The 14,608-nt window shown below is 35.8% G+C and overlaps 2 protein-coding genes across 2 annotated transcripts; one reads left to right on the top strand and one right to left on the bottom strand.

Annotated features, from left to right (window-relative positions):
- Nucleotides 1-4,828: 4,828 nt before the first annotated feature.
- Nucleotides 4,829-5,735, top strand: LOC131998649 (olfactory receptor 4K3-like). The gene is given in 2 exon segments (XM_059371138.1): nt 4,829-5,029; nt 5,031-5,735. Coding segments are annotated over 2 exon segments (906 nt in total).
- Nucleotides 5,736-10,638: 4,903 nt separating this feature from the next.
- Nucleotides 10,639-11,577, bottom strand: LOC131998651 (olfactory receptor 4F6-like). The gene has a single exon (XM_059371139.1). It carries the CDS (start codon nt 11,575-11,577, stop codon nt 10,639-10,641), a length of 939 nt encoding a protein of 312 aa, XP_059227122.1.
- Nucleotides 11,578-14,608: the final 3,031 nt, after the last annotated feature.

Raw genomic sequence — 14,608 nt, forward strand, 5'->3', positions numbered from 1 at the left:
TACAATTGCATCCAAAACCATAAGATACCTAGGAATAAACCTAACCAAAGAGACACAGAATCTATACTCAGAAAACTATAAAGTACTCATGAAAGAAATTGAGGAAGACACAAAGAAATGGAAAAATGTTCCATGCTCCTGGATTGGAAGAATAAATATTGTGAAAATGTCTATGCTACCTAAAGCAATCTACAGATTTAATGCAATTCCTATCAAAGTACCATCCATCTTTTTCAAAGAAATGGAACAAATAATGCTAAAATTTATATGGAACCAGAAAAGACCTCGAATAGCCAAAGGGATATTGAAAAAGAAAGCCAACGTTGGTGGCATCACAATTCCGGACTTCAAGCTCTATTACAAAGCTGTCATCATCAAGACAGCATGGTACTGGCACAAAAACAGACACATAGATCAATGGAACAGAATAGAGAGCCCAGAAATAGACCCTCAAATCTATGGTCAACTAATCTTCGACAAAGCAGGAAAGAATGTCCAATGGAAAAAAGACAGCCTTTTCAACTCTGTAAGTTTCTTAACTGCTCCCGTAATTCTGTTCCTCTATCACATTTAAGATACTTTCACAATGTTTTAATACCATTTTCCATACACACTAATTGGGATGGCTTGGACTTTCTGCACAGCTTCCAGAAATATCAAAGGTTTCCTTTCCCAGCTATATCTCGGGACTTTTGGGCTCCCTACAGCATCAGACAAAATGCTTTCTATTTGGTGTCACCCCTCCCTAAATGCCCTGGTTGAGGAAGTATTTGCATTTCACAGCACCATAGTCAGCAGGGTCTGCAGTTTTTCTGGATTAAGGGACTGTTCCGGACACAGATATGTAGGCATAATTAACAGAAATTTTCCAAACATGGAGAAAATTGATGTTAATAATTAAGGTCAGGAAAAAAACCTGATAGAAAATGTGGAAAGAAATCTCTCAAAAGTTTTAACAGTCAATAGTTACCATGGGGATGGAATTATGCTTTTGGAAATGAATAGAAGGAAATGCAGAGTGGTACTAAAGTTGGAGAAGGACTAGAGTCAGAAACATTGAGTGTGCACCACAGTCACACTTATTTCTCTGCTCTGAGACTTCTACCAGGTTACACTGGGAGTCAGTGTCAGAGTAAAAACACCTATTTCATGGGGTTATTGTGGAGATTAGATAATGTCAGTGAAAGTTTCTGGCTCAGTCAGTTAAGTAAGTTAAGTGGGTATTCAGGGGGAGGAGGGGAAACACAGTTAAGAAACAGGGAGATTAGTTTTCATACCACTTGAAACTAGTAGCTCAATAAGCAAAAATAGGAATTGTCTCATTTTCTTTCTTTCGTTCCTTCTTTTTCCCCCTTAGTTTTGATTCTCTTTGCTGAGTTCTGCTTTAAGTCATTTGATTTTCAATTACACTCTTGGAATCTGGAAATTTAACTCTCCTACCTAAGACATGTTTGAAAATAAATTATAACAGTATTATTAATATGGCTATTAATATACTTAATTTAGCAATAATATTTTGTCTTTCATAATTCAACTACAATAATATTAACAACTTTTTTTTAAAAGATTTTATTTATTTATTTGACAGAGATTACAAGTAGACAGAGAGGCAGGCAGAGAGAGAGAGGGGGAAGCAGGCTCCTTACTGTGGGGCTCAATCCCAGGGCCCTGGGACCATGCCCTAGCCGAAGGCAGAGGCATTAACCCCCTGAGCCACCCAGGTGCCCCAATATAACAACTTTTAAAGCAAGTATTAGGTGAGAAAATACGCATAAGCTGTTTTTTCTTTGGTATAACCTGCAGCACCTAGAGACTATTTCATTTTCATCCACAGTGTCCAAAAGTTATTAGAGTACACAGTAAAAATAAATTCAATATGTTCTTCTTGATTGTATTAGAAGAAATTAAAAGGCCCTCCTACTCTAGTACTTTCTAGACATTTTCATCCTGGTATCTGATCACCTTTGTGGATTTAAACAATATTAACATGTTCATTATAGACAAAGGTGAGGGTAACAGACAAATCAGAGGAAGCTTGAAGCAGTTAGTGCCAAGAGCATTAGCAGAATTATTACAGATACAGAGCATACTTTTCAAATAGCTATTGACCATTTATATTTCTTATATCAATTATCTCTTCATAGAACATGTATTCTTATAAAGAGTTTTATTATTTTTCTTGATTCATAGAAATCCTATTTCTTCTCAACTAAACTAACATTTCTCTAAACTAACATTCTTTCCAAAAGCTAACTCCAAATAGATGCTATTAACTATGTTAGTTTGGGCATTTACCTTTTAACTCAGCTTTTCCGTAGTAAAATGAATATGATTATAGTCATGGTTATGAAACAATGATTAAAAATGCTTATCAGGGGCCTGGGTGGCTCAGTCAGTTAAGCCTTTGGCTTAACTCAGTCAGAATGCCTTCGGCTCAGGTCATGATCTCGGAGTCATGTCCTGCATCAGGCTCCCAGCTCCATGGGGAGTCTGCTTCTCCCTCTGACTTTCTCCCCTCTCATGCTCTCTCTAACTCACTCTCTCTCTCAAATAAATAAATAAAACCTTTTTAAAAATGTTTATAATAGCACTGAGTTATATAAAAAAGGAAAAAAAATACTGTAGAGCTGCTTTCTAACTTTGATAGAGAACTATGAACACCAGTCATCAAGTATTAAAAGTGGTTGCTGGAAATGACTGAACCATTACAGCAAAGCCCTTCTGATCTACAAATTTTTAAAATATGGCAGAAGCAGATGGCAAAAAAAGAAGGAAAAATGAAACAAGGAAGAAGAGAGAAAAGCAAAGGAAGAGAGAGAGAATATGAATCTATTTTCTAGCCTGATAGGATTGTTAAATTTTTAAAGTAATTAATTTAAATGGTAAAAATGACAAGTTTAAAGGCAAACTTAAAGTTTCTTTTAACTTATTTGATAAAATAACTTATTTGATAAAAAATCTCATTAATTTGTATTTGCCATTTACTCTGTTATTGCAAAGAAAGTCTTCTGCCAAAGATTTCTGGAACATCTTCCAAAAATCATGAATTCTCAGGCTGAAGCAAATAAGATTGAATGGAAATGACTTTCAATGGATATGTGGGAAAGGAAGGAATTTGCCTACCTCTGAAACTCTCATTTGTAACACACACAAAAATATTTTCCTCTAGTAGCTTGATGCATAGTATCTCTCCCAGAGTTAATTACAGACTTTGGATCATTTTAGTTCATGTACAGATTTCCAGATTTTAGTTTCTCAGAAGCCATCTTGTCTGGAATTAGAAACCTAACACCACATTGTATATTCAATGGTTTATACCAAGTCTGGCAGAATGGCTTTCAAACACAGTTTAGAGTTTGATATTCAAACTAAACTTCAGGTTTCACTATGGCTGAGGTATACTTCAGGCTGTAAGTAATTTCTCACAGGTTAGGTAAGCTTTGAATTTCATGAATAGAGAACAATTTCTTCTTGTTGTTCGTGATTTAATCCTTTCTTTATCCCTGGAACATTTATTCTTTAATAATTTTTAACTATCTTCTTTTTGATAGGTTATCTGCTTTGTACTCAGCTAAATATGTTCATTAGTGAATAAGTTCTATCATTTTGGCAAAAATAGTATTAATATCTCATTTTAAAAACTGATTGATTCATCCATTTATTCATTAAAAAATTGCCCTTCAATAATGTTGAACATTGTTTCAGTTTTTCAAATTTATAAATAGAAACTATTTTTCTAACATACAGACCTGACACAACAAAATGTCATTTTAAAAAATGTTATTTAGGGTGCCTGGGTGGCTCAGTGGGTTAAGCCACTGCCTTCGGCTCAGGTCATGATCTCAGGGTCCTGGGATCGAGTCCCGCATCAGGCTCTCTGCTCAGCAGGGAGCCTGCTTCCTCCTCTCTCTCTCTCTGCCTGCCTGTCTGCCTACTTGTGATCTCTGTATGTCAAATTAAATAAATAAAATCTTAAAAAAAAAAGAAAAAATGTTATTTACCTAGGTCTATAGCATTGAAGTGATTATAATTCTTAAAAAAAAAAAAAATTTACTTTAAAGTAATTTCTACACTCACTGTGAGGCTTGAACTTACAACTCCAAGATCAAGAGTTGCATACTCTACTGACTAATTGAGCCACACACCCCAAATTGACCATAATTCTTGATTTATAACACAGCCTAACAATTTTTGCAAGCACATTTTTGTGTTTACTTGCTTGTTTATTTAATGGTAAAATTATACTGATGAAAACATGATCTAAAAATACAAGATCTAAAGAATTGTTCATAACATACAACTGCTTATGTGCTCATCTTTATGCTGACTTTTCATCTCCCTTTACTTGAGGTTATTTACATCTTACAACTTCTCTTTCTGTACATAGTTTTAACCACTTGTATGAGTTCCTGCAATGTATACTGTTATTTTTCTATTGCTTTTCATTTTATAAAAATTGTGCTGAGTGGATCCATTTTGGACTTTACTTTCACTATTATGTCTAAGATACAGCTATATCATTTTATAATTATAATTTATTATGGTTCTGACTAATATTCAATTGTATTACTTATGGGGATTATTACACTTCTTTTTCTGTACATTCATAAGACTTTATCTTGGGTTATGGAAATGGGAATGAAATTGATGAACCACAGAATTCGTGAACATTGAACTTTACAAGATAAGGCCAACATTTTTCTAGACTGATTATATTAGTATACACTTCCATCAGCAATGTATAAGAAATCTTGATTCACAAACTGTTTATTCAGAAAATCTGATCTCCTGTCTTTTCTTCAGATAAATTTAGAACAAACTAGACGAAATGGAAGAAGTAAACCAGTCTGTGGTGTCTGAATTTATTATTTGGGGGCTTTGTAGTTCATGGGAGCTCCAGGCCTTCCTTCTAGCGATATTTTCTTCACTTTATTTGATCATTATCTTAGGTAACATCTTCATTATGCTCCTAATTATTGTTGACTTTCATCTCCACTCCCCATTGTATTTCCTGTTAGCCAATCTTTCCATTCATTGACTTCTGCCTTTCCTCAGTCACTACCCCTAAAATGATCACAGACTTTCTCAAGGAAAACAAGATAATCTCCTTTGAAGGCTGCATGTGTCAGATTTTCTTTGGACATTTCTTTGGAGGGGGTGAGATGGTGCTCCTTGTGTCAATGGCCTATGACCATCATGTAGCCATCTGTAAACCACTTCATTACTCCAGCATCATGAACAGGCAAATGTGCATTGGGTTAGTGATGACATCACGGATCGTTGGGTTTGCGCATTCAATAAGCCAGCTAGCTATGATTATAAAACTGCCCTTCTGTAGACTGAGGGAACTGGATAGCTTTTTCTGTGATATTCCATTGTTGATCAAGCTAGCCTGCACAGACACCTCTATTCTAGAAATGTGGAAAAATGCTGACAGTGGGGTTCTGGCAACCATCTGCTTCATTGTGTTGTTAATCTCTTACTCTTATATTCTGTTTACCATCTGCCTTCACTCTAAGGATGGGGCATCCAAGGTTCTCTCTACCTGTGCTGCCCACATCACAGTGGTAGTGTTATTCTTTGGGCCTTGCATCTTTATCTACCTGTGGCCACTCGGCATCACCTGGATGGACAAGTTTCTTGCTGTATTTTATGCAGAGATCACACCTCTCCTAAATCCAGCTATTTATACTCTAAGGAACAAAGAAATTAAAAATGCCATTAAGAGACTATGATGTTAGCATATGGATTTCAGTATTTTGGGGTCTCACGGTATCAGAATCTCTAAATTACCCATGCCTTTCCTGTTGCTTGGGACTGGGAAGCATTCCCCCATTCACATATGGAAATCATGTGTATCTCCAGATAAAAGTTTTATGACAATTCTATCATATTCCATAATCATTTGTTGATCACGGAATGCAAAATGATTTCCTGTCTGGAAAATGTGGAAAGTCTCTATGACTGATTTTGGTTGTGCACAAAAATGACTTAAAATTAATAACAAGTTAATGTTACTTACTAGTATTTGTGCTGCTATTTCAACAACTTAAAATTTTCTATTATGCTAAGCATTTCTTTGAGCAAAGCATTTCGCATAGATCTTTAAATTTTGGTCAATAGGTCAGTGCACTGAATATTGCTCTTTGTATTTATTAAGGGATAAATAGTCTCTCAGTTGACATTTAGCTACCTTATTTGGAAAGACAGCTGTAAAGGTAATAATTAAGTATTTCTTTTCATACTCAGAAAAGCAATGCATCATAATTATAATCTGATGAGAGTGTTGTCCCCTCAACATAATATTTTAGCTATTTGTGTAATTATTATCAGAAGATGTGCTAAATTAAATACAGAGATGGATATACTAACAACCTTTGGGAATTTTGCTTCTTCTCTTTTTATTTGTAAATGGGTTAAAAAGTTCATGATCTATATCAGATAAAAACAGGGAAAAGTGTTATGAAAGTGAGGCCCAAAAGTCTGATTTTGGAATAAATTATCCATTTAATTCATTTCAGTGTTCAGATAGCTTGTAAGCAACTGGGCTATATAATAAGTTTGTGCATTGTTCATTCCTACATATAACATAACTGAAGAGGGATGGGAGCAGAAGAATGTTCACCTTTAACCCAGAAGGCTGATCTGTAGCCTATATAGCTCCAATAAGAATCAAATACGTGCTAGTTGCTCCATTCTTATAGGGTCTCACGACTGCCTGTACATCTCACTGATAGTTAAAATTGAGCTGAATGATAAGCACCATAGAAATCTCGCACAAGTAGTTTATGAGTAGAAATTCAAAGAAAACATTTGTGATTTAACACTCCTTGTGTGTCCCTCTCCCTCAGGCACCAAGCATATAACAATCAGCTTCAGACAGCAAAAGTTCAGCCCTTTCTGCCCATGGGTCCTGTCCCCATGCTATAATAAAAGCAACTTTTTGCACCAAAAACATACCAAGTATTCTTTCTCAACCATTCCCTCGAGGCCCCATATCAATAACTTAAGAATTCTTCCTACTGTATGCCACAAAAAGGTATGCAAATTTACATCTTTTTATCTGAAATCCACGGACCCAGATACACTTCAAATTTCATATTTTTTAAATGATGTATTAAGCAGAAATTTTATTTCCAAACTCATCAAAGATTATTATAAACAAAAAGGATCCTTTTAAAATTGTCACAAGTTAAACCAAAGGCACCTCATCAAAGTAAAACACTTGTGACTTAAGAATTCCTTTAGGTTGTCATGTTTTCACATTATTTTGTGTTTAATTATTTGCATGTTCTGATGATCACATTAAAACACTTTTTTTAAGACATGAAATAATGTAGTATTTTTTTTTTTTTAAAGTATAACCACAAGGGTAAAGTAGAGGAACTTAAGAAGACATAGACTAAGTCTGGTTTGTACACAGGATAAAGTAATCTAAACACAACATGAATCTTTCCAAACACATTTGCTAAGACACAGCTCCCATGTTTAGTGATACAAATTAAACAATCTTCTTATTTAGAAAAATCAAGATATCATTTGATTAATAAAGCTTATTCTTCTCACAGTTTTATACTTGCTTGTCTTCATTTAAAAACTGTAAATTCATGAAGAAAGAACAAGTTCTGTTAGGTTATAAAAATCTTAGGAGCAACAAATTACAAATATTCAACTTTTGAATCAGCAAAGTTGTTTCCTTACCCAAATGGAAACATCCAGTAAATAAAACATATATAATATTCCAGGTACAGGAACAATAGTAAATCCCTTAAGACAGAGGTACATTTCATGGTATTTTTTTTTTTTTTCTTAAAGAGTCTCATGACTGCCTGTAGGCACTTGAATTCATGTAGGACTTGAACTTGGGACCTGAGCTGAGACCTAGAGTTAAACACTTAACCGACTGAGCCACCCAAATGCTTCTCACATTTGCTGGTCTTAAATATAAAAATACTTTACCAAAAGAAACAGCCCATTATTATTTAAAGTGTACTCTTTCATCTAGTTTCCTTATCTGAGTAGAAACTCATCAATTTTAGTAGAATGTTGACACAGGACCAAAGCCACAGGAAAGGTCTGAAATATATGAAGATCTTTTGGCTGGAGAATAGTGTTTTCTTGAGACTTCTAGGCAGTCATTCATTGTTTTGGACTGAAAAGCATTCTTCAGCAGTCTCTTCCCTACTGTCTTAAGAATAATACACAGGATCTGGGCCTCGAAGATGCTGCTTCTAGCTGGAGCACCTACCAGCAGGCCATCCTTGCAGGCATTTTGCATGCAATATCACTAAACCTCTGAAGACTCTGGGAGCCTGGGAGACCTTGAGCCTCCCTACACTGGCCTCCAGCAGTTGCTGCTCCAGCCAGTGTGCAAGCGAACATGTTCACTCCCAAGATAAGCAGTGGCAACAGGTTCCCCGGGGCCAAAGAGCCAGTAAAGGTAACATGGTCTTGTGTACTTTGAAACATCCCAAAATAGAGTCTGAAACACAAACCCTTATATAAAATAACTATTTCTGTGAGTGTGTGTATGTGTGTGTGTGTGTGTGTACACACATATACATTCTGAGGGTTTTTTTGTATTTTATATCTCTGTACATCAGTTTGGATATTATCTATTTACTGACTTGTCTTTGAATTCACTGATTCTTCTGTGTTCACTGTTTTTAAGCCTCTTACTTACATTCATAACTTTACATTGCTTTTTCAGTTCTAAAATATCATTTGATTCTTAGATATTCCATTTCTCTGTTAAATTTTTTTAACTTCCATTTTTTTCAACTGTTCTAGCACTTTTTAAAAATATGTCATTTTATACTCTACTAATTTCAGCAATTGAGCCCTCTGTGCTCTTCTTTTAAACTATTTTCCTCTTAAAAATTATGAAGTATATATATCCCTGGTTCTTTGCATGTTCCTATTTTATGTGTTTTAGGCACTGTATATAAAAAGTCATATAGGTTTGACTTAATATATTCCTCCAGAAACTATTTACTCTTTCTTCAATGGGGCATAAAAGGGTATGGTGTAATCACATTAATCCAATCAAGTACTGAGCAGATTTGAATGGATTGTAGTTTTTATAAGACTCAGTATACTTCGGGTTTATACCTGTTCCTTGGATATATCTTTTCCAAATTTTAATTATGATTCTAATGGATCTCTTGCTTCTCAGTCTGAAATATTTTAGGTGGTTTAGTTAGGCCCTTCAGAATTTTTTTTAAGGTTTTTTCTTTATTTTTAAATAATGTTTACACCCAAACGTGGAGCTCAAACTCAGAATCCTGAGATCCAAGAGTTGCAAGCTCTGCAACTTAGCCAGCCAGGTCCCCTGCCCTTCAGAATTTTTGAGCTTAGAACTTTAGCCTTCTCCATTTTCCTGCTAGCATCAAAAGTATGGCAGATTCCTCACTCAGAAATCTGGTTTTATGTTTATCCTTTTCAATTTAATCTATCCAGTAAGAATCCATTACAAACATAAATATTAAGCAACAAAGTAATAATGAACAGGAAAAATGTGAAATATTACTGAATGTATAACCAGAAACAACTGCAAATACTCAGGATATAGAGTCCTTTCACAGTCTAGCAGTGAATTTGGCTTGATCTTCTTGTTATCAAACCAAAATATAAATTAAATTAGTTTCACAATTTCTACAGATTCTACACACACATGCACACACATATATACTTAAGACCCATAGCCTGAACAAGAAAAGAGTTATACAAGACTAGCTACTAGAGAAAAATTGTCAACAAATAATTTGGACAGAGTAATGGTTCAATAATACCAGCCATATATCTATTTAATAGTATCAAATATCTACTTGGCAGTTAAAGAATATCTGCTGATTGAGTCATAGACATTAAGTCAAAAGTTCAAAAATTATGAAATAAGATATATATAAGTATGTATAAGTATAATATATTTAAAATAAAGATATATGTGTGTGTGTGTGTGTGTGTGTGTGTGTGTGTGTATACACACATATATATATTCCCCTGCCCCAGGCCAAGCGGAGATGGCTTGAGTTCATAGAATTGAGGCAACCAGAGGTAAGTGTAATAGCCACAGGCCAAATACATGAAACATGCTATCTCTGAGGCTCTCCGTCTTGTTTTTCCACCTACATATCTCAGTCTTCATTACTTCTGTCTACCTCACATCTCCCTCTTTGTTCCTTTTTCTCCAGGATTTAAATCCTCTCTCATATATTTTTTGTCTTTCAGTAAAAAAATAGAACTGAATTATTCATATCCTAGGTTTAAATGGAAGGAAAGCTATATATTTCATAGTTCCATCAAAAGTTTTAGTATATTAGCTCGAAATAGATCAGTTTGAATCCAGATAGTCTAATTAATATCTGAGGTCATACTTTCAACAGATTCTAAGTTGGTAATCTGTGCTTTTTCAAATTCCTGTAAACTTTTTTTGGGGCTTCAATTCAGTTGTCACACAATCTATTAGATTTAACCTGATAGTTCCACATACCCTCATAATTACAGATCTATTCTGAATATAATAAAATGGGGGCTTTAGGAAAAAACAGCTCCAAATTTTGTATAAGTATTTTAAGCATTTGTATTACTTGAAGTTACTTGAAAATGCAAAGAGTAACTTGTTCTCCTGAGAGTTGTTTAGGAAATCATTCTCAGACTCAGGAGTTGACTACGCAGTCTCTTCAGTGCCATCTTCATGTCCTTGTTCCTCAGTGTGTAGATAAGAGGATTCAGAATGGGTGTAATCATAAAGTCCAAAATGGCAAGAAATTTATCCACTGACACAGTGGGAAATGGCCACACATAAACAAAGATGCATGGTCCAAAGAACAAAATCACCACGGTGATGTGAGCTGACAGAGTAGAAAAGGCCTTAGACAAACCACCTGAGGAATGTTTCCATACAGTGACCAAGATGAAGATATAGGAGATAAGCAATAAGACAAAGGTGCCCATGGAAATAAACCCACTGTTGGCAGTAACTATGAATTCCATTCTGTAGGTGTCAGTGCAGGCAAGTTTGATAAACCAAGGAAGGTCACAGTAAAAGCTATCTATCTCATTAGGACCACAAAAAGGCAAATGGACAACAAAAGCCAACTGGGCCATTGAATGTATGAGGCCAATAGCCCAAGCACCAAACAGAAGCAAAATGCACATCTGTGGGCTCATGATTGTCAGGTAGTGGAGGGGCTTACATATGGCCACATATCGATCCAAGGCCATGGTGACCAGCATCACCATCTCTGATCCACCCAGGACATGAAGAGCAAATATCTGGATGACACATCCCTGAAAGGATATGGTTTTGTGCCCAGAGTACAGGTCATGAATCATCTTAGGAACCGTTAAGGTAGAAAAACACAAATCAATGAATGAGAGATTAGCTAAAAGGAAGTACATAGGGGACCGTAAATGAGGGTCAAAGGTCACTACAAACACAACAAGGAAATTTCCCAGAACAATTGTTACATAAAACACTGTAGAGAAGGCAAGGAGAAAATGCTGTACTGGTCTAGAGGTAGAAAGTCCCAGCAACACAAATTCAGAAACTGAAGAGTAATTTGATTTATTCATTGACTTTGTGTTACCTAAAAGGGTCAAATAAAAATAATTATAAAGGGATGCATGAGAGCTACTGAAAGAAACAGAAGTCACTGGGTTTCAAATTCTGACATTAAAGAAGAAACTTCACTCTTGTCACAAAACTCCTTTGAAAAAGTCATAGAAAATTTATTCATTTAACAAATGTTCATTCAGCAGCTACCATGAAGATCTATGTACCTGGCACTGTGCCACATTCTGGGGCATAATATTCTACAAAGCAAAATGGGGTCCCTCATGTCAAGCAGGAGCCTGCATCAAGCAGTGACAGAAGCAGATCAGGTACTACAGCTAGAAAATATCACCGTGACACATGTCAGCTGACACCGCAGAACTGATAATGAGTAGAACCAGAGGAGGTCTGCAAAACAAACTGATTAAGTCCCTTTAAAAAGGGAAGGATTTTGGCAGTTAACTGTCAAACTCTCCAGACCTGACCCCTCTATGTCTGACCACTTAGAAAAAGCAACTGCCGTGGAAAGCTCTGCCCGACTGATCTCTGAACAGAACTGAAATCCTTCACTGCTTGAACTTAAGCACTAAGTGGCCGGAGCTGACCCAGACGAGATGGAGGTCTTATCTCAAATGTGCAACCCCAGACTGACTTTGTGTTTGGTTTGTTAACTTCCTACACCCTTCTGTTATCTTGTTTGTAGTGTGGCCGATTTTCTGTCCTGCTCTGTGTTCTGTGTAAGAAGCCAAGTTTAATCACATGGTGTTGTCATTGAGTTTGGAATCCTGAACCTGCTTTATAATTGTGATTTAACTTTGCTTTATGACTGAATAAAGTTGACGCTGTGGAAGGATACAACTCATGTGTGTGCCTTCATAGTATGCTCATGACAAATATATACCCTGTCTTTATGTAGTTTGTAGTCTAGTTGTGAAGCTCGGCATTAAACAATCACATAACCAAATGATTATAATTTATAATATAAAGATTTCTTATACATTGCTGATGGAAGTGTATACTAATATAAATTAATGTACATATGTGTATTTCATCATTTTTAAATAATAGCTAAAATATGGAAGCAACCCAAGTATCCATCCATAGATAAAGAGATAAAGAAAATGTGGTGTTATGTGTGAGAGAGTGTGTGTGTGTGTGTGTGTGTGTGTGTGTGTGTAATGGAAAATTATATATATTCCATTAAAAAGCCATTAAAAAGAATGAGGTTTTGCCATTTGCAGCAACATGGATGGAACTAGAAGATATACTGCTAAGTGAAACAAGTCAGTCAGAGAAATTAAGAATTTAAGAAACAAAACAAAGAAAAAAAAGAGAGAAACATAAAAATAGACTCATTGCCACAGGAAAGTTGTGGGGAGGGCAGTGGGGAGAAATGAGGAAGGAGATTAAGAGTACATTTATGATGAGCCCTGAATAATGTACAAAATTGCTGAATCATTATATTGTATACCTGAAACTAATAAACACTTTTAAAATTTAAAAATTTTAGAATTAGAAAATAATAAAAGTGAAAATTAAAAATGTACAGCATCTTAAAAGGAAAAAGCACAACACAAACACTGAAAAAATGACTTAAAACTTTACTAATAAGTGATCAACTCCTTTCTCACCAAAAATCAAAACTATCAATATAGCAAAAGTTCTCAGCAAAGGGTCCATCTTGAGGTGCAACCTTTATATATTTATATTTTTAATACTTTCTTTTTCTGAAGATATGTGTGTATGTGTGTGTGTGAGAGAGAGATAATAGATACATTTTTTTAATTAATTTCTTTTCAGCGTAACAGAATTCATTGTTTATGCACCACACCCAGTGCTCCATGCAATCCGTGCCCTCCGTAGTACCCACCACCTGGTTTTCTCAGCCTCCCACCCCCCACCCCTACAAAACCCTCAGATTGATTTTCAGAGTCCATAGTCTCTCATGGTTCATCTCCCCTTCCAGTTTCCCTCAACTCCCTTCTCTTCTCCATCTCCTTATGTCCTCCATGTTATTTGTTATGCTCCACAAATAAGTGATACATTTTTGATTGATTAAGGAGGGAGATGATTTTTATAAGAGAGGAAAAGGGGGGTTTCCTGGGTGGCTTAGTTGGTTAAGCATCTGACTAATTTCAGATCATGTCATTATCTCAGGGTTGTGGGATTGAGCCCTGTGCTGGCTCTGCACTGGGCATGAAAGCTATTTAAGATTCTCTCTTCAGGCACCTCAGTGACTCAGTAGGTTAAGTGTCTTCCTTGGGCTCAGGTCATGACCTAGAAGTCCCAGGATCCAGTCCCACATACGGCACCCCACTCAGCGGAGGGCCTGCTTCTCATACTACCCCTCACCCCACTTGTGCTCTCTTTCAAATAAATAAATAAAATCTTAAATTAAAAAAAAAAAAAACTCTCTCTCCCTCTGCCCTTTCTCCCCATCCCCAGGTGCTCTCTCACTTTCTCTCAAAAAAAGACTGAGAGAGAGAGAAAAGGGAGGAACTGACAAAGATGAAAAACAAAAAGGAGAAAAGAGAAATAGAAGTAATCAATTGAGAGAGTAAAAGAAAAGAGAGGTGTCTGTGGGAGTCCTCTGACTTTGGTCAGAGTTCTGCTTAAACTCCTTCCGTGACTTTTATTCCTCCACAAAAGTTTGGACTCTTTCATATAGGTGATCTGTTCTCTGTTTATCCCCAGCCTTGCATCTTGATTCTCCACTATTCCCAATAAATAGTCTCCAATTTTCTTGGACTATGAATGACCTTGTTTTGGTTGACATTAGTTTGCTTGCTTCCTATGTTCAGCTGACTGCTTTTCACAAGTACAATTCATGTAACACCTGCTCAAGGACAGCTTCCTTTCTTTCAGCTGCAACTAACCCTTGTTCCTTTATGCTCTCATGCTGTGCAAGCATAATGTTTATGATACCACTTTCACTGTCCTGTATATCATTCCTACAACATCTATGAGTTCCATAAAGAGATACAGTATCTTATTTACAAATTCTGGCCCATAGTAAGTGTTCAACAAATGTTTGTGTATATGTAAATAAAT

The sequence above is a fragment of the Mustela nigripes genome, chromosome 13 (genome assembly GCF_022355385.1).
Source record: "Mustela nigripes isolate SB6536 chromosome 13, MUSNIG.SB6536, whole genome shotgun sequence".
NCBI lineage: Eukaryota > Metazoa > Chordata > Mammalia > Carnivora > Mustelidae > Mustela > Mustela nigripes.